The sequence below is a fragment of the Brassica napus genome, chromosome C8, assembly GCF_020379485.1.
Source record: "Brassica napus cultivar Da-Ae chromosome C8, Da-Ae, whole genome shotgun sequence".
Taxonomy (NCBI): domain Eukaryota; kingdom Viridiplantae; phylum Streptophyta; class Magnoliopsida; order Brassicales; family Brassicaceae; genus Brassica; species Brassica napus.
The window spans coordinates 326,739-350,384 of record NC_063451.1 but is presented as its reverse complement, the minus strand read 5'-3'; the positions used below and the strand labels follow the sequence as shown (position 1 = coordinate 350,384).

General features: G+C 43.0%; 2 protein-coding genes across 4 annotated transcripts; both read right to left on the bottom strand.

Moving 5' to 3' along the window:
- Positions 1 to 1,929: 1,929 nt before the first annotated feature.
- Positions 1,930 to 3,885, bottom strand: LOC125591783 (ATP-dependent Clp protease proteolytic subunit 5, chloroplastic-like). The gene is made up of 8 exons (XM_048766631.1): positions 3,569 to 3,885; positions 3,384 to 3,498; positions 3,193 to 3,285; positions 3,070 to 3,115; positions 2,896 to 2,968; positions 2,668 to 2,702; positions 2,478 to 2,566; positions 1,930 to 2,350 (listed from the first exon to the last, which is right to left on the bottom strand). The coding sequence occupies exons 1-8, from the start codon at positions 3,748 to 3,750 to the stop codon at positions 2,156 to 2,158; spliced, it is 828 nt and encodes a 275-aa protein (XP_048622588.1). The 5' UTR covers positions 3,751 to 3,885; the 3' UTR covers positions 1,930 to 2,155.
- A 14,092-nt stretch (positions 3,886 to 17,977) lies between these two features.
- LOC125591524 (ABC transporter B family member 11-like) lies at positions 17,978 to 23,398 on the bottom strand. 3 transcript variants are annotated; one of them, XM_048765910.1, is made up of 11 exons: positions 23,256 to 23,398; positions 22,547 to 22,851; positions 22,400 to 22,454; positions 22,128 to 22,303; positions 21,810 to 22,031; positions 21,479 to 21,717; positions 19,761 to 21,411; positions 19,374 to 19,640; positions 19,044 to 19,307; positions 18,634 to 18,933; positions 17,978 to 18,553 (listed from the first exon to the last, which is right to left on the bottom strand). In XM_048765910.1, the coding sequence occupies exons 2-11, from the start codon at positions 22,841 to 22,843 to the stop codon at positions 18,200 to 18,202; spliced, it is 3,825 nt and encodes a 1,274-aa protein (XP_048621867.1). In that variant the 5' UTR covers positions 22,844 to 22,851; positions 23,256 to 23,398; the 3' UTR covers positions 17,978 to 18,199. The 3 variants fall into 3 exon arrangements, with proteins under 3 accessions (XP_048621867.1, XP_048621868.1, XP_048621866.1); XM_048765911.1 differs by lacking the exon at positions 23,256 to 23,398 and adding an exon at positions 22,939 to 23,156; XM_048765909.1 differs by lacking the exon at positions 23,256 to 23,398 and having other exon boundaries at positions 22,547 to 23,159.
- Between the last annotated feature and the right edge of the window lie 248 nt (positions 23,399 to 23,646).

Here is a 23,646-nt window from a genome sequence, read left to right as displayed (position 1 = left end):
CAACATCAGAGCATCTCGCACCCATCTTCCTTGATGTAGACTTGTACATTTTAATGTCGTAACGGGTCTTCAGAGAGTACAGTAACAATGCCAACTTGAAATCTGCTGCACAAGCAAATGTCTTCCCCAATACCAAAAGCTCTTCACTGTCAACACTATTGGAAAGCAACTCTCTTCGTTCTACCTCTTCTTCGTCTTCGTCGGAAGATAATGGATCCGGTATCTTCTCATCATCCCAAATATCATCACCACTCTCTCCATCACTTACATTTTCTTCTTCTCTCGCGACATCTCCAAAATATTGTGATAAGTCCTCACAGTTCTCTTCTTCCACGTCTAATCCATTTTCTCCATTCTCTTCTACTTGATTTTCTTCAACCTCATCCTCTTCGTTATCACCACCATCTCCTTCTCCATCATCTCGGTCAACATCCTCATCATGACAGTCTCTCTCAGTGTCAGGTCGAGGTTCGTTGCGTCTCTCCTCTGCGGTGATTCGTTCAAGCTCACGACCTTTCCCTGCATCGTGCTCCTCTTCAATTGTTTCATTCGATGTAGCTTTCTTCTTACGACGTTTATGATCAAGCTTCTTCGGCCTCTCCATCTGTTTTCTTAAAATAGTCAAGAGTTAAGCTTGTTTCCTGTGTAGTAATCTATGGATTTAGGTGAATGATATTGGGAATTAGGGATTGTTATCGATGGAGAAAAAGAGAAGACGACGAGTTTTTTTTTTTATGATAGAGTAAAACTCATCGTTTATTAATTAACGGAAGTTTATAAAAAGTTAACAGTTGACTTGGGATGCTTAAAACGATAGAGTCAAACATAAGTTTATGATTATTTTGGATTTTTTTTTTAAAGTTTGGGAATATTTTGGTTTACTTAAAAATTGAGGTTTTTTTTAGCTTATTTTGTTAAGTTTGGGATTTTATTGACGTTTTTCCCTATTCTAAAGTTATCTATTTCAGAGTTGGTTAAGTTTGGTTTAATATTTAACCAAAACATTAATAAATTAGTAAATAACGGTAACACTACTCTACTTGTAACAATAAGTAGTTGGACTTCTGTGTGACTGTGTCTCTATGTTAACTTTTTGTTGCTGGGATTTTATTAGGAATCTGAAGAAGATGCGTTGTCCTCTGAAGAAGAAAATGATGGTTTGGAGGAGGAAGAGCAACAGCACCATTTGGCTTAATTTTTATCATCTGCAAACCTTGTTTTTTTAATGAAAACAAACATATTTCAAAATAGGAATCTTTGACCACTAGCAAATGTAAATTATGTTAAGACTTAAGAATCCTAAGATAGCTTTAATTAAAAAAACCCCACTATACATGTAATTAGAGGATAAAACATTCTTCTTGCCTTCATCCTACATCTCACGTACTGTGTCACCTACAAGGAGGTGGAATCGATTATGACATCTGAATTAATGTTTTTTCTACTGCAAAAACAGAGACGACAGGTGGAGAGATAGACGGTAGTGATCTGATGGGGATTTAAAGATTATGAAAAACATTAAATAACCTTTTCCAGTTAAAATAAAAAAAAAGTATGGCTGCTGGAAGCCCAGGTCTCCACGGCCACAATGTAGAATTCTTACCACTAAACTACAGCCCCTTTGTTGGCAGTAAGCACGTATTTTATTTTGTAATCCGGATACATTTCCTAGTGCAATTACTTTTTTTCTTGTTTCCTAAATGCAAAATGGATTATGTATCTATAGACATGGTCCAGCTCATGGTTCCTTCGATTCTGAAGACAAAACAAGCATGGAAGATGAAGAGAACGACCCAGCAGATGTAGAGATGGGAATGCCAAAACGGAGCATTCTAGTTTACAGGACATATTGTGCATTAGAGCGGAGACGATAGTGAGAGACAAGATTGTGTTTTAAGCCTCCTGACATCGGCTTGATGAAGAAAGAAGGGTATGAAACTAGAAAATTGATTAAAATGGGCCAATAATTCGATTACAAAGGGTAAAAACATTCCTTGAAGGCCAATGTTATTCAACCAAACAGCAAGAAAACTTTACTTTGTTCTTCATAAATGTATCACAGATACTAATGATTTTGATCCCAAACAAATCTGATTTCCATCAGTTCATAAAAGGCCTACTAAAAGTGCTAAGCAGAAGTATTACCTTCAGGCTCTTAAGCTGGTGCAAGTGGCTGAAGAGCTTTAAGAGGGTTCATGATGACAGCATCGATAAGTCCATAATCTTTTGCCTCTTTAGCACTCATGAAGAAATCACGGTCAGTGTCTTGGTTTATCTTCTCCAGGCATTGACCAGTCTGGTAAGCGAGGTAACCGTTTAGGTTCGCCTTGTGGTGGAGCATTTCATTTGCCTGCTCTCACACAATGAATTTGCCCGGTTAGTTTTTTTTTTTTTTTTTTAAAGAACAACAAATTGATAACAACACAATCTAGTCTCTGCAAGAACTTATGACAAAAGGCTAGAATGAATTGAATGACCTGAATGTCTATATCAGTCTGGCCACCTTGAGCTCCACCAAGCGGCTGATGGATCATTATCCTTGAGTTTGGTAGACTGTATCTTTTTCCTGCACTTATGACAAAATAAAGCTAAGCTTGCATCGAGAAATTGAGAAGAAAAGACTTAAAACTAAAGGGTTTACCATGAATGAACGAATTAGGAGACTACCTTTGGTTCCAGCACTAAGCAGAAAAGCTCCCATACTGTTCAGTAGAAGAGAAGAAGGTATTACAATCCATACAAACTACCCGGAGAAAAGGACTTTGTTTTCCATAAATCATAAATGATAATTTGGTCATGCATCCAACATTAACACCGTGAACAAAAAAAAAACTATCAAAGTACCAAAGACCCTGAAAACATAAACGCAGAATGATGAGAGTAAAAAGATGGTACCTAGCAGCAAGACCAACACAAACAGTGGAGACATCAGGCCGGATATGCCTCATAGTATCGAATATAGCCATGCCTAGAGGACGAAAGAGAGAGATGCAAGAGTCATTAAAAACACTAAAAAACGAAGAAAAGAGAAACTGAAAGAGGTAAAAGCTAAGAAAGTGTTATGATTACCAGCTGTAACAGATCCACCAGGAGAATTCACATACATAACAATATCCTGTCCAACATAAAGAAGCAAGCACTATGAGAAATCTAAGCAAATAAAATCGAGTCTTATACTAATAAATATGTGACCTTAGTAGGATCAACGGCATCAAGGTAAAGAAGCTGAGCAACGATGATGTTGGCCATATCATCATCCACAGCACCACCACAACGAATAATCCTCTAATTAAATAAATAAAAGGGAAACAAATTAATCAAAAGCTGGAGACTTTTTGATAAAGCTTAAAAAAGAAAGAGAGTGAGTATTATTAAATACATACATATTGGAAGAGCTGGGTAATGATACTCTGGAAACGCTCTTGAACCATAGGAGGCGGTCCTTGTCCTTGAGCGTACGCAGGAAAATACGGAGAAGAAGGCACTTGTAAATCATCTCTGCCAACGAGTTCCAGATTTAGCCATCACAGTTGAAGAAGAAGATGATCTTTAAGCTGAAAGGTATAACCTGATGGACCAAACTCCTTGAGGAGAGGGAGGCTCAGGTGTCCAGAGATTGCCTCCGGAGTATACAGATGATGATGACCTCTTCCAATTCTTTCTGTCGCTAACTAACTTCTGAGAATCGAAAGAGGAGGAGCCATTGGAGACGAATCCAGCTGTAAACCTGGAGACGCAAGCATGAGCCATCTTCTTCTTCTTCAATTATACCCTAATTCCTTCACCGGCGATAAACTTATTACCGGCCCCTTATCCTTCCGCTTCCAAGAGTGAAATGGTGTGTACGGTACGAGAGGCTCTCTACGAGCATCCCTATCCGTAATGGATTATATCTCTCCACAAGGCCCATCGAATAACATGCTCTAGCCCGGCAAGCTTGACCAGTTTAATCGGCTTAAGCGGCTAAAGATGTCGGCTCGACCCCAGAATACTTTTAGCCGATCAGTTAAGCCGATCAAATATACTCGGCTTAGAGAGAACAGTATCAAAGCCCGCATACTCGGCCTTTAGCGACAGGGCCCAAAGGACGACACGATTAGGGCATCACGGACGAAGACACTATAAGAAGGGATGAGGAGACAACGAAAAGGGGACTTTTGGATAACTTACACACTAAGCGGCTAGATTTAGGGTTTCCCAATCATCTCTTTGATCTTGTTGCTTAAACCTTAAGTCTTGTCTCCTTACTTCCCGTTAATCTTGTAACCCCTCTGTTTGATTCTAATAAAAACGTCTTTAGTCACCCCATTTTCTAAGTTCATTATTCTAATCGACTGAATCCTGTACAAACACTATCCTCTTAGCACTAAATGAAATAAAAGAAAAAAAAAAAAAAAAGGAAAGGTTGGACACGCCTCTTGCATAAAGATAGTGAAGGGTTGCCTCTTTGTGCCACGCGTCAATTCTGGATAGGCTCTAGGATCGGTTACGCATTAAACGCGTTGAAGTCTCTCTCTCTCTCTCTCTCTCTCTCTCTCTCTCTCTCTCTCTCTCTCTCTCTCTCTCTCTCTCTCTCTCTCTCTCTCTCTCTCTCTCTCTCGAAAGGTCTCTCTGTCGATGAAAGGCGATTTACCGTCTCCTTCGGTGGATCTTGGCGGCGACGTCTCAACCGGTGATCTCTGGCTCTCTCTCGGTGGTTCTATGTCTCTCTCTCTCGGTGGTTCTCTGTCTCTCTTTCTCGGTGGGTCTCCTCGAGACAATGGAGCTCTCCTTCGGTGGCTCTTCTCAGAGACGTCTCCTTCGATGTCTCTTATCGGCGACGTCTCTCTTTGTCGCTATCTCTCTCTTTGTGGTTCTCTCTCTCTCTCTCTCTCCTGGTGGTTCTCCTCGAAAGGTAAGCGGTTGTTGTGTTCCTCTTGATTATGCATGTCTTAATCATGTATATTATTGGTCTGATCGGTTGTTTTCTATGTAGTTTGTTGGAACTCTTCGGATCCGTCTCTCGGTGGGTCGTCTCCTCGAAGCTTTCCATCGGTGGCTCACCTCAAATCGAAGGGTAAACCGGATCTTCTCTTGTTTCATTACGCATGTGATTGATTTTTCTATAACTTGTTATGATCTCAGTTTTAAAATTTTGACATGTTTGATTCGGTTTGTGTTAATTAAAAAATTGGATAGATCAAATATGATTTGTTTGTACGTTTGTTTCTGCTAAGACCTATTGCGATCAATGTTGATTTGCTATGCTTTAGGTAGTAAAATATTATGGTTGTGTTAGTAATAACTAGGTTTAATGGTTGAAGTGTAATAAATTCATTCTCTTGTCAGGTACAAGGATCAAGCTGAAGATCAACTAAAGGTTCCAAGGTTCATCGAGGACAGAGCACACTGCACAAATAAGGTTAGTGTTACTCTGTCATCTCGTTGAAGAACCGAATTGATGTAGTTTGTGGTTAGAATTGAATCAAGTGTAATTAATGTGTTGGTTAGAGTAAGGATATGGTTGTGTGATAAATTGAAGTGATGGCTAGCTAGAATTGCTAAGGCTTACTATGATTAATGTAGTAGATATATATCAAATCTCTTTGTTTGTTTGTTGTCATGAATGCATCTGAATGCACATTCCTCCTTCTCTTCCTTCTCGGCCTTCTATAAACTCACATTCCTCCTTCTCTTTCTTATCATCTCCTTCATATCTTCTCAACTGCTCTCTCTATGGATTCTCATCAAAGCCAATCCTCTAGCTTTTTACACTTACTAAACAGTCAACAACCACCTATCAATGAAAACCCAACTCAGTTTATGAGTTTTCAACCCTCTCCAGACCTTAGAGGATCTGGTTCACGTGCATAAATTGGTGAGGACCGTAAGCAAAGGTCGAAGTGGTCAACTGCTGAAGACCTGGTCCTCATCAGTGCATGGTTGAACACCTCCAAGGACGCAGTAGTTGGGAATGAACAGAGAGCTGGAAACTTTTGGTTGAGGATAACCTCTTACTATAATGCAAGTCCCAAGGTCGTTGGTTTGGCTAAGAGAGAGCAAAACAAGTGCAAGCAAAGGTGGGGGGAGATAAATGAAGGTGTCTGCAAGTTTGTGGGATGCTATGACGCTGCAACAAAACAGAGAACTAGTGGGCAGAGTGAAGATGATGTTTTGAAGGCTGCACATGAAATTTTCTTCAACGATTACAAGGTGAAATTCGCATTGGAGCATGCCTGGAGGGAGCTTAGGAATGATCAGAAATTGCGTGGGACTTATGGAAGTACTCAGCAAAGCTCTGGTTCAAAACGAAAGAGAGTCGAGGAAGAACAAACTTTTCACTCATCATCATCTATGCCCAGTGTCAATGGAGAGAATGAAACAAGGCCTGTCGGTGTTAAGGCAGCCAAGGCATCCACGGCGAAGGGTAAAAGGTCACTGGTTAACGAAGGGAAGAATCTGCAACAGGTGTTAGCTTTGAAGCAGGAAGTTAACAAGACCAAACTGCTTGACAGTTTGCTCTCCAGGACAGAGCCACTTACTGAATTAGAAGTGGTGCTTAAGGATAAACTCATTACTGAAATGTTATCTATGTAATGTTTTAAACTGTCAATGTTATCAAACTTGATGTGTGATATAAGTTTATGTGCATTTATCTTGTTTTTATTTAACTGCCAATGTTTTAATTTAACTCGGTGAAGCAATTCAATGTGTTTAATAATCTCTCTGTTTCTTTTAAACTGTCAATGTCTAAATAATTTCTCTGTTTATTTTTGCTTTTCAGGGGTTCAAGTAACACACATCCACAAATGGAAGCAAGAAAACCGATTGTCTGTGGCCTCTCAACAAGAGGAATCATACCACCTCTCCCACAAGAAGTTCATGTTGCGGATGTCATGTAGCATCCCCGATCCTAGATAGGATCGTTGGGACGAGCCATGGTGCGAGGAGACGCACCAGTCAGGTCATCAGACCTAAGGACAAGCGTATCATGGCTCAAAGACAAGGTTAAGGGCATCAGGAAGCTGAGACTTAACCAGGATGAAGTAAAGGGAAACTTAAGAGAGCTGGGTGAGTGACCGGTAGCTGGACAAAGGCCGAGAGCAAGCTCAACCAGCTGATGATAGTGTGGAGTTAGCTCATTCAGTCTTGGGTAGCCCACTGGAGCTGATAGACTAGCTCACTCAGCTGGGAACAGTTGGTGACCAGCTCAACTCAGCTCGGTGGAGTGTTATGGTCCGGGCCGGTGTGGTCGGGTCATGGGCGGTTATGGGCTGGTGGGATCTTGACATGAACCACCAAGGGTCCGTGGGTCTTGGCCTCAGACAAGGGAGTCAGGATGATGTTCTGGTTCTAGTTTTCGGACAGCCCAAAGGAGAGAAGAGCAGTTGGGCAGTTATTTCCGAAAAGGTGCAAAAGGGGCAGTTTTGTGCCCTTTCTCTCTAACTGTTTGTGCCGGTTTCTCCAGGGCAGTTGGGGCTCAGTTTCTCTAAAAATAAAGAGTCCCTGGCACAGATAATGGCACGAAATTCCTTAGGCAAAGCTCTGCCAAAATCTTACCAGAAAGATAAAGAGAGAGAAACCGGCGGTTAAGAGAGGAGAACCGTGTGGAGTGGTGTGATCTTGCTGGCGTGTTCTGATCATGGGAAGACCAGGACGTAGAGATGGATACCAGACAGAGGGACAAGGAGAAGGAGAAGGAGAGGGACGTGCCTCCAAGGGAAAGAACTCCTAAGGTTATTGGTGTAGATTGCAAGAGACGGCCCCAGGCCTGCGGATGATCCGTATGGACTTGTGGTCGGATTGCTTGGCAGATACATCCATACTCTTTACTTCTTATGAATCTGTTTTTATATTCTGTTTTTATATTATGTCATGTGATGTTATTGGATTGATGGAGACAGGGAACGCTGAACCCAGGCCTTGGCCGGTTCAGAGACTAAGCCTTAGGCATTGGCCGGGCTGTTCTATGGTCGGATCTCATACCTCGGGTTGGATCGGTTGAGATCTGATTATGGGAATCTCTTAGTTGGGAATTATCATGAATTGTCATGGATTTTATTTAGTTTTTGGGAATTTATTTAGGTAGGTCCATTCTGGACAGACCCTAGTTCTTAGGGACGAACCATGCAATCTTAGACTTGATGGTTAGGTTATCGGCCTGTTGTGTTTATCTTGTGGTTTGCGTGGTTTCAGGATCGGACCTGGACCGTGGTAAAGGAAAGATGCCGTGAGGATTCAAGCCAAGGGAAGATGTGTGGTGAATGGGTCATTGTGGATAGATGTGAAGTATTGATAGCCTATTGTGCAAACTGTGAACTTATGATAGATTAAGTGTGTAAACCTATTAGTATGAATCTATGGATGATGTATGGATTTCATTTATTATATATACAATCTGATTTGCCTTATGTTCACTTGATAAGATTGTTTTGATCATGAACCTCACTTGAAATGGAATTGAACTTAGTAATTAAAAGACCTTAAAACCGGAATCAGACATTCAAATGTTGGATGGTAAGGTTGCGGACCAGTTTGGGCTTAGAGCCGGGATCGAGCCTTACAAGTTGGTATCAGAGCTTGCTTGATTCTAGGATTTGTTGGGTTATGTGTTCACCACACTTCTGGCTTGGGTCTCAGGGTAAGATTGGGTAGTAAATGATGTTTTACTAAACCGTGTGTGTTGATTGAGGTTTAAACAAGTTCATGGGACTAACTGGTTTGTGTTTTCAACTCCTAAGGGAACTAAGAGGACAAAGTCACGGAGGGGCAAGGAAGTGGCTGGTGCTTCTGTACCGGTTGTTGGAGATGGGACCAATCCCACCCAAGTGTTGCCAACCCAGATGGGGCTGGTTAACAATGAGAACGGGGAGCCCCTGGGGCCGATCCTACCTACTGAGGTTCAGGTAGATAACCTGGGTGAGCAACAGGAGTTGGGATGTGAAGAGGAAGGTGAATCCTCCCATGCAGGAGATCAGACAGGTCGTGGAACGGGTGCAGTAGAGTTGGCCGAGCCGTCCATGCGCGAGGTGTTGGACGTGGTTAAGGCCATGGGCACTCAGATGTTGGCGTTCACTTGAGCATTAACCCCCTTGGTGAATTATTCTGTGGGCCAGGTCACACCAGCTCAGGCCACGGCTCAGGAAACTCGGAGGGCAGCTCAGACAGCTGGGACAGCAGCAGGTGTAGCGCAAGCAGCTGCACAGGTAGCTCGAACAGCTGCTACGACAGTTGAGGATCGAGCTACGGTCGAGGCTGATGTAATGGAGATTGACCCACCAGCTCGTCCAGCTAGGAGAGTGGATTATTTGAGTTTGCTAGCTCACATCTCCAAGCTAGGTACGAAGCAGTTTGCTGGTAGTACTGATCCTATCGAGGCCGATGAGTGGAGGAGCAGGTTAGCTCGGAACTTCAGCTCAACTCGTTGCCCAGAGGAGTACAAGAAGGACATTGCAGTTCACTTCCTGGAAGGTGATGCACACAACTGGTGGTTAGCTCTGGACAAACGCACCAATGGGAGTATTGAGCGTTTCTCAGACTTTGAGGTGGAGTTCAACCACAAGTACTTTCCAGCTGAAGCATGGGATCGTCTGGAGTCTCAGTTCCTGGACTTAACTCAGGGACGCATGTCAGTGCGTGAGTACGAGGAGAAGTTCAACAGGCTCAGACGTTACGTAGGTAAGGAGCTGGAAGAGGAGACGGTACATATACGTAGGTTTGTCCGGGGCCTAAGGGTCGAACTGCGAACCGATTGCTCGGTTGGTCATTTCCAGACGGTGTCTGAACTCGTGGAGAGGATGGCTCTGGTTGAGACTAACTTGGCCGAAGAGGCTAAGCTGAAATCCAGGAGCCATGTGTCTTCTGGTGGTTCCGGTAGTGACCGGAAGAGGAAAAGGGACACGGCCGAGGAGGGTAGAACCTCAAGTGGTAGGCCTGAATGTCCTAAGTGTGGAAGACATCATGGAGGCGAGTGCTGGAAGGCTATGGGAGCTTGCACTCGTTGTGGCAAGATGGATCACTCAGCTCGGGACTGTCTAGGGCCGGAACATGGCCGCAGACAGGGGTCGAGTGGGGGTGATACCAGGGGATGTCGCCATTGTGGGAAGGCGGGACATTTCAAACGAGAATGTCCCAAACTTCAAGCAGAACAGGAGAAGGGCCGCGGGGAGGCAAGTAAGTCAAGCCAGAGTCGGGGCCAGACCTCTACGTCAAGGGTTTACGAGCTGTCCAAGGAAGAGGACGAGACTAAACCGTTCAAGTCGATCACTGGTAATAACTCTGGGCTTATTCTTTTTCAATTCAGTAGAATTGCATGGTACAGAACCTAGAACGGATTAGATACTTAGATTGAGTCTTTGTAGGGATCCTAAGTATTGGTGGTGTGGAAACACACGTACTTTTCGACACTGGAGCTACACACAGTTTTGTGAGCCCAGGGTTAATCGGAAAGGATTTGTTCCAGATTGGGACGGGGGGTGATCCATGCATAGTATATGCAGCCGGTGGCCAAGTGATGCATTCATTAGGACTGGTTAAGGACATCCCAGTGATGATCCAGGACAGGGTAATGCCCGTGGATCTGGTTGTAGTCCCCTTTAAGAATCACGAGGTGATATTGGGTATGGAATGGCTTGGAAAGAATCGGGCAACCTTAGATTGCCACCGGGGTAGGGTGCAATTTGAGAGTGGGTGTGGACCCCTGATCAGGTTCCAGGGTATTAAACCGGCCTCAGGTTGCTTAATGGTATTAGCAATCCAAGCAGAACAGATGCTTGAGAAGGGTTGTGAGGCTTACTTGGCCACAATCACCACTAAGGAGGTCGTGGGGGGGTGGTGACCCAGATGGGATACCGCTGGTCAGTGAGTTCGAGGATGTGTTTCGGACGCTACAGGGCATTCCCCCTGATAGGGCAGATCCGTTCATAATAGAACTGGAACCAGGGACGGCCCCAATGTCTAAAAGTCCCTATCGAATGGCTCCTGCCGAGATGGCCGAGCTAAAGAAACAACTTGAAGAGTTGTTGGACAGAGGGTTTATACGCCCGAGTGTCTCGCCTTGGGAGGCACCAGTCCTATTTGTTAAGAAAAAGGATGGTAGCTTCAGGCTGTGTATTGAATACAGAGGGTTGAATAGGGTGACTGTGAATAACAAGTACCCATTACCCAGGATTGATGAGTTGTTGGATCAACTTAAGGGAGCCAAGTGGTTTTCCAAGATTGATTTGGCCTCGGGATATCATCAAATCCCAATAGAGCCCAACGATATCAGGAAGACGACATTCCGGACCAGGTATGGCCACTATGAGTTTGTGGTTATGCCATTTGGTCTGACCAATGCTCCAGCTGCGTTCATGAAAATGATGAATGGTATCTTCCGAGACTTTTTGGATGAATTTGTAATCATCTTTATAGATGACATACTTGTATATTTCAGAAGCAAGGAAGACCATGAGAGGCATCTGAGGGCAGTATTGGAACGGCTAAGAGAACAGCAACTCTTTGCTAAGTTAAGCAAGTGTAGTTTCTGGCAGAGGAGCATTGGGTTCCTTGGACACATTGTCTCAGACCAGGGAGTGTCTGTAGATCCGGAGAAGATTCAGTCTATCCGGGCTTGGCCGCAACATAAGAATGCTACGGAGGTCAGAAGCTTTCTGGGGTTGGCCAGCTACTACAGAAAGTTCGTCAAAGGGTTTGCGAGTTTGGCTCAACCCATGACACAACTCACAGGCAAGGACGTGAAGTTTGTCTGGACAGGGAAGTGTGAGGAGTGTTTCACGGCCCTTAAGGACATGTTGACAAGTGAGCCAGTTCTGGTACTACCTGAGGCGGATCAACCTTATGTAGTATACACGGACGCGTCCATCACAGGGTTGGGGTGTGTCCTGACTCAACATGGGAAGGTGATTGCCTATGCTTCGAGACAACTGAGAAAGCATGAAGGAAATTATCCAACCCATGATTTGGAGATGGCGTCCGTGGTGTTTGCATTGAAGATCTGGAGATCGTATCTATATGGTGCTAAGGTACAGATCCTTACCGACCATAAGAGCCTCAAGTACATATTCACTCAACCAGAGTTGAATTTGAGGCAGAGACGATGGATGGAGTTTGTGGCAGACTATGATTTGGATATTGCTTACCACCCTGGTAAAGCAAATTTGGTAGCAGATGCTTTGAGCCGTAGGAGGGCCGAGGTATCAGCTGAGAAGGAAGCAGAGGTGTTGGAAGGGATGGTCTGGTCTCTGCATCTGAACACTTTGGCCAGCGAGGACGAGCCTTTGGGTTTAGAGGCAGTAAACCCGGCTGATCTCCTCACCAGGATCAGGCAAGCACAAGGCTTAGACGCGAACCTACAAAAGGTTGCTCAGAACGAACTGACTAAGTACCAGATCACGTCAGATGGAACCATTATGGTACGAGGTCGAGTCAGTGTACCCAATGATAAGAATCTGAAAGAAGAAATTATGAGGACCGCTCATAAATCCAAGTTCTCAATACATCCTGGTGCAACAAAGATGTATCAAGATCTTAAGAGGTATTATCATTGGATACGAATGAAGGTAGACATAGCTGAGTGGGTGACCAAGTGTGCTACTTGCCAGTTAGTCAAGGCGGAGCATCAGGTTTCGAGTGGGTTGTTAAAAAGCTTGCCCATTCCGGAATGGAAGTGGGATCACATCACAATGGATTTTGTGACCGGCTTCCCCACAACCAGGAAAAGGAATGATGCGGTTTGGGTGGTAGTAGATAGACTCACCAAATCAGCAGACTTCCTGCCCTTGAAGAAAACAGATGGGGTCGACCAGATCGTGGTCAAGTACATGGACGAGATCGTGCGGCTACATGGTGTTCCATCTAGCATTGTGTAAGATAGGGACCCGAGGTTTACTTCACGTTTCTGGAAGGCTTTTCAAAAGGCCTTAGGAACGAGAGTGAACATGAGCACGGCTTACCATCCCCAGACGGATGGGCAATCAGAACGCACAATCAGGACACTAGAGGATATGCTAAGGGCCTGTGTCCTGGATTGGGGCGACTCATGGGAAAGATATCTACCATTGGTGGAGTTTGCATACAATAACAGCTTTCACCATAGTATTGGCATGTCCCCCTATGAAGCCTTATATGGGCGGCCATGCAGGACACCATTATGCTGGACCCAAATGGGGGACCGCAGCATGATAGGGCCATAGATAGTTGAGGAAACAACTGAGAAGATCAAGTTCATTCAGGACAAGATGAGAACAGCACAAGACCGGCAGAAGCATTATGCTGACAAACGTCGGAAAGAATTTGAATTCGAAGTTGGTGATATGGTGTACCTGAAGATGATAACCTTCAAAGGAAGGGTGAGAATCTCAGGTAGGAGGAAGTTAGATCCGAGATACTTGGGTCCATTCCAAATTGTTGAGAGAGTGAGAGCAGTGGCGTACAAGTTGGATTTGCCGTCCAAGATGGATGCATTTCATAATGTGTTCCATGTCTCTCAACTAAGAAAGAGCCTGTCGGATCAGGATGTCTTTATACCAGAGATTCCTTCTGATCTAGGGACGAACCTCACCTTAGAAACAAGGCCGGTTCGGATCATGGACAGAATGGAGAAGATGACTAGGAACAAAACAACCCAAATGCTCAAGGTGATTTGGGAGAGCAATGGGCGAGAAGAAATAACTTGGGAGATAGAGGCAAGAATGAAAGCTGAGTTTCCTGAGTGGATGAAACAATTCGAAGAAGAAGTACTTGGTGCGGATTCGAGGACGAATCCATATCAAGTGGGGGAGACTTGTAGCATCCCCGATCCTAGATAGGATCGTTGGGACGAGCCATGGTGCGAGGAGACGCACCAGTCAGGTCATCAGACCTAAGGACAAGCGTATCATGGCTCAAAGACAAGGTTAAGGGCATCAGGAAGCTGAGACTTAACCAGGATGAAGTAAAGGGAAACTTAAGAGAGCTGGGTGAGTGACCGGTAGCTGGACAAAGGCCGAGAGCAAGCTCAACCAGCTGATGATAGTGTGGAGTTAGCTCATTCAGTCTTGGGTAGCTCACTGGAGCTGATAGACTAGCTCACTCAGCTGGGAACAGTTGGTGACCAGCTCAACTCAGCTCGGTGGAGTGTTATGGTCCGGGCCGGTGTGGTCGGGTCATGGGCGGTTATGGGCTGATGGGATCTTGACATGAACCACCAAGGGTCCGTGGGTCTTGGCCTCAGACAAGGGACTCAGGATGATGTTCTGGGCCTAGTTTTTGGACAGTCCAAAGGAGAGAAGAGCAGTTGGGCAGTTATTTCCGAAAAGGTGCAAAAGGGGCAGTTTTGTGCCCTTTCTCTCTAACTGCTTGTGCCGGTTTATCCAAGGAAGTTGGGGCTCAGTTTCCCTATAAATAAAGAGTCCCTGGCACAGATAATGGCACGAAATTCCTTAGGCAAAGCTCTGCCAAAATCTTACCAGAAAGATAAAGAGAGAGAGACCGGCGGTTAAGAGAGGAGAACCGTGTGGAGTGGTGTGATCTTGCTGGCGTGTTCTGATCGTGGGAAGACCAAGCCGTAGAGATGGATACCATACAGAGGGACAAGGAGAAAGAGAAGGAGAAGGACGTGCCTCCAGGGGAAAGATTTCCTAAGGTTAGTGGTGTAGATTGCAAGAGACTGCCCCGGGCCTGCGGATGATCCGTATGGACTTGTGGTCGGATTGCTTGGCAGATACATCCACACTCTTTACTTCTTCTGAATCTGTTTTTATATTATGTCATGTGATGTTATTGGATTGATGGAGACAGGGAACGCTGAACCCAGGCCTTGGCCGGTTCAGAGACTAAGCCTTAGGCATTGGCCGGGCTGTTCTATGGTCGGATCTCATACCTCGGGTTGGATCGGTTGAGATCTGATTATGGGAATCTCTTGGTTGGGAATTATCATGAATTGTCATGGATTTTATTTAGTTTTTGGGAATTTATTTAGGTAGGTCCATTTTGGACAGACCCTAGTTCTTAGGGACGAACCATGCAATCTTAGACTTGATGGTTAGGTTATCGGCCTGTTGTGTTTATCTTGTGGTTTGTGTGGTTTCAGGATCGGACCTTGACCGTGGTAAAGGAAAGATGCCGTGAGGATTCAAGCCAAGGGAAGATGTGTGGTGAATGGGTCATTGTGGATAGATGTGAAGTATTGATAGCCTATTGTGCAAACTGTGAACTTATGATAAATTAAGTGTGTAAACCTATTAGTATGAATCTATGGATGATGTATGGATCTCATTTATTATATATACAATCCGATTTGCCTTATGTTCACTTGATAAGATTGTTTTGATCATGACCCTCATTTGAAATGGAATTGAACTTAGTAATTAAAAGACCTTAAAACCGGAATCAGACATTCAAATGTTGGATGGTAAGGTCGCGGACCAGTTTGGGCTTAGAGCCGGGATCGGGCCTTACATGTCACACCAGCTGGAGTAGAAGTAGTGGAGATATCAGATGAAGAAGAAGCCGGCGTGGTGGAGTTATCAAGCGAAGAATACATGAGGAGTATGGGTTACTTGATTAGGGTGGAGGAATCAGAAGTTGACATATAACCTGAGGTCAGAAGGATGTTGAAAAGGATGCATAAGGAAGAGAAGAAGCTGAGAGAGGAGAAGTTCAAGGTTTTGAGGTCTGGAATCAAGCTAGAGGAAGGATAATCCTCACGGACTTCATGAAGACAGCTTGTACTGTCTCTTGTCTTGTTTGTTTGTACTGTCTCTTGTCTTGTTTGTTTCTGTTGTGTCTGGTCTTGTTTGTTTCTGTCACGGGAGTCATGAAGTTGTTTCTGTTTTAGACTTTGAAGCTCACGGACTATGAGCTTTTTATGTATCACGGACTATGAACTTTTTTATGTCACGGACTATGAACGTTTTTATGCATTTTGTATGTCACAAAATCTATTTATATTCTTCAACATACCCATCTTCTCTCCATGAGAAGAACAACAAACTCTTCTTCTCTTTAAAAGACCAAATATCAACAAACTCATCTTCTCTCTATTTTTTAAACACCAACCATATATCAACAAACTCATCTTCTTTCATATTATCCTTAAACACCAAAGCCATATTTTTAAAATATGGCTTCTTCTTCTGAAAATACATTTGATGAATCGGTTGATGATAGAATTGAAGAGCTCTGTGAGCAACATTTTGAGGAAGCCTTTGAGAATTTAACTTTTCTCAGTAATCAAGAAGAACGAAGAAAAAAAAGAAAAAAACTAGCTTATATCGAAAGACATCGTGAAGAGGGGCATATTAGTTTATGGAATGATTATTTCAGTGAAACTCCAACGTATCCTGAAAATATCTTCCGACGACGTTTCAGAATGAACAAGCGATTGTTCATGCACATCGTTTATCGACCTCCAATGAAGTTCATTACTTTCGGGAAAAAACAGATGCTCTCGGAAGGAATAGTCTCACACCTCTTCAAAAGTGTACTGCAGCAATTCGTGTATTGGCGTATGGTTTTGCAGCTGATACTGTCGACGAATACCTCCGGCTCGGTGAAACAACAACTCGGTTATGTGTGGAATATTTTGTGAAAGGTATAATATATTTGTTCGGCGATGAGTACTTAAGAAGACCGACACCAGCTGATCTCTAACGTCTACTTGACTTTGGAGAGTATCGTGGCTTTCCCGGGATGATAGGAAGCATCGACTGTATGCACTGGGAGTGGAAGAATTGTCCCACCGCTTGGAAATGACAATATTCTCGTGGTTCAGGTAAACCAATGATCGTTTTGGAGGCGGTTGCTTCATTCGATCTCTGGATATGGCATGCGTTTTTTGGACCTCCAGGTACTTAAATGATATCAATGTTCTTGATCGTTCCCCTGTTTTTGATGACATAATAAACGGTCAAGTTCCGAATGTCACTTTCTTTGTCAATGGAAGAGAGTATCATATGGCTTACTATCTCACCGATGGTATATATCCGAAATGGACAAATTTTATCCAATCTATTCCTTTACCACAAGAGCCGGAAGCAGTTTTATTTGCTAAAAAACAAGAAGCTGCCTGAAAAGATGTGGAGCGTGCTTTTGGAGTTTTGCAAGCTCGTTTTGCCATTGTTAAAAATTCGGCGCTGTTTTGGGATAAAGTCAAAATTGGCAACATTATGAGAGCATGTATCATACTCCATAATATGATAGTCGAAGATGAGCGAGATGGATACACTCAATATGATCTTGCAGGGTTCAATGAACGAGAAGACACCGGAACTTCACATGTCGATCTCAATTTTTCTTCACATATGCCTACACATATCACCGAAATGATGGAAGCTCGAAATGATATTCGTGATAGACAAATGCATTAACAACTGAAAGATGATTTGGTTCAAAATATATGGCATAAATATGGATCTAGTCAAGACAACAACTGAGCTCGGATGCTTCTTTCAAGTTATTCTCATATTTTTTAACTAATCTTTATTTCTTTGTTTTTATTTATCATTATCTATATGTAAAATGTTATGTTTAATAATTGTATTAATAAAATTTAAGTTTAACAAAATAATTTTTTTTAAGAACCCGTAAATAAGATACTTGCAATGGACCATGTAAATTGTCCCGACTGTTAACTAAGACTCTTAATCTAACTTTTCCAACTTAAAATATTTAAATATGCTTAAGAGTCCTTAAACACCTATTAGGGATAAGGATGCTCTAATTGATATCTGCTTTTGGTTTCGGGTCGGGTTTTAACCCAGTGGGACGGGTCCATTTCAGGTCCGATAACATTACACGCAAACGCATTTTTTTTTTGTTTTTAGCCTTCGCTACTTACAAATAGCCTTCGCTACTTACAAAACGCCTTTGTCCCGGTCGTTATTTTCAACAAGATTATTTAGAAAAATTTAGTCTTATAATGCACTAAATCCATCCACATGCAATTTTTGTGTTCACTGATTGACTAAATAGATAAAGTTATCTACGTCACAAAACAGAAAAACAACAACAAAATATATATGTTACAAAGCTTCTTGATAAAAGCATAACATTAGTCATGTGAAACAAACAACCATAACATATGTTACTTGTATATAACAACAACAAAAACATGTTATGAAAAACCAAAAGTAAAATCTTTAATACATAGCCTAGTTTTGACTCAAGTGACTCAAAACTATAGTTTTAGAACTTCCATAAAACCAAAACAAAAAAAAAAAGAAATTTATCAATATATATATCAGTTAGAAGCAGTCATGTGAAGCTGCACAAGCGAAGCATAAACCCCGCCCTCCATTTTGATCAGCGTTTCGTGAGTTCCTTTCTCAGCGATCACTCCGTTCTTCACCACAGCGATCACGTCCGCATTTTTAATAGTCGATAACCGGTGAGCCACAACCACCGTGGTTCGGTTCACCATCACTCGGTCAAGTGCGTCTTGGACCACTCTTTCGGATTCCGCATCAAGGGCGCTCGTTGCTTCGTCCAAAAGCAATATCTTCGGCTCTTTCACTATGGCCCGTGCTATAGCCACGCGCTGTTTCTGTCCTCCTGATAGCTGAATCCCTCTTTCTCCAACCACCGTGTCGTAGCCCTATAAAAAGGCATTGCTTGCGTCCTAAGTTAACTTTGAAAAAAACAGAACATATATATATATTTTTCAAATTCCTTTACCTGTTGTATGCTAGAGATGAATTTGTGTGCATTGGCTAGTTCTGCAGCAGCTGTAATCTCAGACTCAGTGGCGGCCTCTTCGCTTCCTTTGCCATAAGCAATGTTGGCTCGTATGGTGTCATTGAACAAGACAGGCTCTTGTCCCACTAGTCCCATTTGCTGTCTCAACCATTTCAGTTGCATCTTCTTAAGCTCAACTCCGTCTAGTGTTATATGACCGGAATCCGGATCGTAGAATCTCTGTAACAGCGAGATCACCGTCGATTTTCCAGACCCACTCTCTCCGACCAAAGCAACCGTCTGAAAGAAAAAAACAAGAAGACATAAATTTATCCCTCTTCATAAAACTTGAGGAACATTTCTCTAAAAGGTTTAAAGTTTTGAGTTTGAAACATTAAAGATTATTGTACCTTTCCTGCACGAATGGTTAAGCAAAGATCACGGAAGATTTGAATGTCTGGTCTTGCTGGATAAGTGAAACTTATGTGGCGAAGTTCGATATCTCCCTTAACGTTCTCCAAGACTGTCCCTGACTCATCGCTCGAATCTATCTTCGATTTTCTATCGATGATCCCAAAGATAGAAGCAGCTGCGACCTTAGCTTTGCTAGAATCCGGTGCGAAAGAACTCGACTGAGAAATCCCAATCGCTGCCATTGTCAATGCAAAGAACACCTGCAAGATTTTTAGGTCAATATCCATTCTTCTTCATTGCCAAAAGTGATTAAAAAGCTACTTTACCTGGAAGACATCGTTGAAAGTAGTCCTGCCAGCTTCAACCAGTCTAGCACCAGCGTAGAAGCTTGCGGCGTAGACACAAAACAGAATGAAGAAGGAGAATCCAAACCCTAACCCGCTGATGAAACCTTGCTTTATTCCGTCTTTAATCGGACCTTCGCATTGCTTCTTATACATCTGCATCACCTTCTCCTCTGCACAGAAAGACGCTACAGTCCTAATGCTCCCCACCGCATCGTTCGCTACCTGACTCGCATCCTCGTACTTTGACTGCATTCATATCCAAACCCCCCCCCCCCCCCCCCCCCCCCCCCCCCCCCCCCCCCACATAAGTTTCTTGACCCACAAGGAAACAAAAATAAACGTAACCATAAGTTTTATTAAACGGACCTTAGCGTCGGCGGTGAATCCTTTCATGAACTTGACTTGAATATAACCATTGATACCAATCAGAGGAAGCATCACTAAGATTATAAGCGCCAGTTCCCAACACGCAGTGAACGCTATGATCAATCCAGACGCAGCAGACGCAGCGTTTTGAACCGCTAGGGACAAAGCATCCCCAACCAGAGCCCTGATCAACGCTGCATCAGCGGAAAGCCTTGCACCCAACGTCCCACTCGAGTTCTGTGGCTCATCGAACCACCCAACCTCCATGTGAACCGCTTTCTCAAAACACATCGATCTTATTCTTCGTATCAGTTTCCCTCCAGCAACAGCAAACAGATACATCTGAGTGGGTGAGATAATGAAGGAAACCACTCCAAGAGCTACAAATATTAACGCCCAGAACTTTGAATCTCTCCTTAGCTCGTGAGCCGGTTTGAAGAAAGCTTCGATGACTCTTGAAATCAAAATCCCGAAAAGCGGGAAAATAGCACCGTTGATTGCTGCCGCTACGGTTCCTAGAAGGAGAACCGGTATCTCCGGTTTGTTTAGAGCCGCGATTCGGGTTAGCGACACTTTTGGAACCGGTTCTTGAGCCTCGGTTCCTGGTTTATCCTCTTGGCCTGCTCTACTGCCACCACCACCACCATGTTCTAGTCCTGAGGTTACTACATTCAAAGAATGATGACGGCTGCTATTTCCAACCGATGACGATGATCCTTCAATAGATTTTTTAAGACTCGAGTTCCGGAAAGAAGATCCGGAAGCAGCCTTTGCGTCCTTGTTTATCTCTTGTAACCGAATGAGCTGCGAGTAAGCTCCCTCCGGATCTCTCAACAGCTCCGAATGCGAACCTTTCTCCACCATTTTCCCGCGGTGAATAACCGCAATCATATCCGCATTTCTAACCGTGCTTAACCGATGCGCGACGATAACCGTGGTCCGGTTAACCATCACTCTATCTAAAGCCTCTTGCACCACTCTTTCTGATTCCGCGTCGAGCGCGCTCGTTGCTTCGTCGAGAAGGAGTATCCTCGGATCTTTAAGGATGGCTCTAGCGATCGCTATCCTCTGTTTCTGTCCACCAGAGAGCTGCGTCCCGTGCTCTCCCACCATCGTATCCAACCCCTGAGGCAACTTGTCTATAAACTTGGCCGCGTTCGCCAGCTCCGTGGCCGCTTTGATCTCTTGAATCGTCGCGTTGTCTTTCCCGTAAGCGATGTTCTCCATGATGCTCGACGAAAACAGAACCGGTTCTTGGCTAACCAATCCGATTTTGCTTCTGATCCATTTCAGCTGAAACTCCTTGAGATTAACACCATCGATTAGTACTTGTCCGGCTTTCGGATCGTAGAACCTCTCGATCAAACTGATGACCGTTGATTTGCCGCTTCCGCTCTCTCCTACTAACGCTGCTGTTGCGCCGCTCGGGATAAATAGAGAGAAACCGTCGAATATGTCTTCATCAGGCCTAGCTGGATAGCTGAAATGAACGTCTTTAAGTTCAATGTCTCCTCTGATGTCTTTGAGAATCTTCCCCTTTAAGTCGTAAGCATCAATCAAAGGCTTTCTTTCGATGGTCTCGAACATTTTATAGGCTGCGGATTGACCCGCGGAAAATGCGGTTACGCATGGAGATGTTTGTCCAAGCGACCTTCAAAAATAGAGCATTTATGTCATATATGTACAAGTGATTTTTGCCTTTGGGGTTAAAAACTTACATGGCACCGGCGACAACGATGATGAGTACGTTGATGACAGCACCACCAGTATAGCCTTTCTCGAGAATCATCTTCCCACCAAACCAAATAGCCAAAGCATAGCTGCTGAATAACACGAATAACATTATTCCCAGTCCTAACCCAGTCGAGAATCCTTGTTGTATGCTTGATTTATACGCCGATGTTATGAACTTTTTGTACTTGTTTATCGCTTCTTTCTCTCCCGTAAATGATGCAACCTAAAAGACAAAATTTGAAGAAACACATTTCAGTTAAAGATGTTTTTCTTTTAAATAATTTGTAGCTTAGGAGGAAGTTTGAGTTTTATTACCGTTCGGATAGAACCGATAGTCTGTTCGACAACAGTAGCTGCTTTGGCATAAGCAGCTTGTCCCTGAGAAGAAGCTTTAGTGACTATAATAGCCATGGCTGCACCAGCCATTGCCAGGAGAGGTATTGAAGTTAACATAACCAATGTTAATAACCATCCTTTAGCAAAAGCTAATGCAAATCCACCGATAAACGTTGCTATCAACTGAATAAACTTCCCAACCTTCAATATTCAATATTTAACAGAACAGATGGGGTCATTATATTATATATAAAGCCTCTTTTTTGCAATATATAGAGGATCCTAATGCTTACTTACCTTCTCACCCATGGCCTCTTGAATAAGAACAGTATCTCCAGACATTCTACCAACAACCTCTCCTGTGTTTGTTTCCACATCGAAGAATCCAATGTCTTGTCTCAGAATTGTTTTCAGATACATATTCCTTATCCTCGCCGCTTGTCTTTCTCCCGTTATCATCCAACAAGCCACCTCTACAAAAATAGTAAAATTACAGTTGAAAACCTCTATTCCTGAGTTCTTTGTTTTTTTTGTATAAATGGAGAAACACGCTTAAATAGTAGACTTACGAAGAAAGGCTGCTCCTAGTGTTCCAAGTCCAAGGTAGACGAATTTCACACAAACCTATTAAGAGAATAACATTATCAGTAAATGTTATCTATATTAAACCAAAAGAACATAATTCTGAATTTTTAAATGGTGATAACAAGACATACCTTTGAGATAACATCAACGATGTCTTTGTTGTTCTGATTCTGACCAAAGGAATCAATGAGGTCACCAAACAACAATGTCATGAGAGGCAAACCAACACCGTTCCCCATAGCTCCAACTGAGCCACATATCATCAAGAGAACATCATATGAATCCGCAAATGCAAATAGCTTGTAGAAGGGAACTGTCTTCGCCTTTTCATCCTTCTTTGTCTCTTCTTCTCCTCCCTCTCTGGGAGTTTTTGAAGTTGAAGGTTCGTGTGAAACAGAGTTGCCTGCTCCGGCGCCGTCACGATTCATTTTCGACGCTGGTAGAGAAAGAAAAAAGAGTTCGAATACACAGATGGAGACCGACGGTATATAATAAAAGAAAGAATGACCATAAAGGAAGGCACCTTTTGACTTTTTCTTAAAAACCAGAAAAGGCTGAGAAGTTGGAGAATTTAAGAAAACATTTACAATTTGAATCCTTTTTTAGAGAAACCTAAAGAGTTTGCTAATGTAAATAAAAAAGACACCACTTGTGCAGAAAAAAAGAAGAATTTGTTCCTTTTTTGTAATTACAATCCAAAGAGTTTTCCCAATGAAACAGAGTCTGTTATGGGAAAAGAAGTCACATTTTTTGTATTACCCGAAAATTCAGGAATCATACTTAATACGCAACTCAATTAGAAAATTAAAGATGAATGAAGAAGTTAAAAAGAGAACGGACCTGATTACTGAAGATGCTAAGCTGAGAAAAGCAAAATATTTTGAAAGCTTGACGTGAGACAAAAACTGTGTAGTTGTCTTGAAGTTGTTAAAAGACTTTGTTTACCTCTTATTTTATACCATTTCTACTTTTAAAGATTCCAATTTGTATCTGCTGAAACTAAAGAGCATTTTGGCCATTTTATATACAACTCTTCCTTTTGGGTTCTGTGAAAATTGCTTGAGAAGCAAGGAGTACTGCAATTTCATTAAACTATTCTCACCGTCTCGTTCAGTCAAAAAACGTCATAATTATGCATTTTGATGTGTTTATTTCCTTGAACCAAACGCAAGAAAAAGTATACTTATGCCTCCTAGAGAAGTATTTATTGAAATTTAAAATATTTATGTAC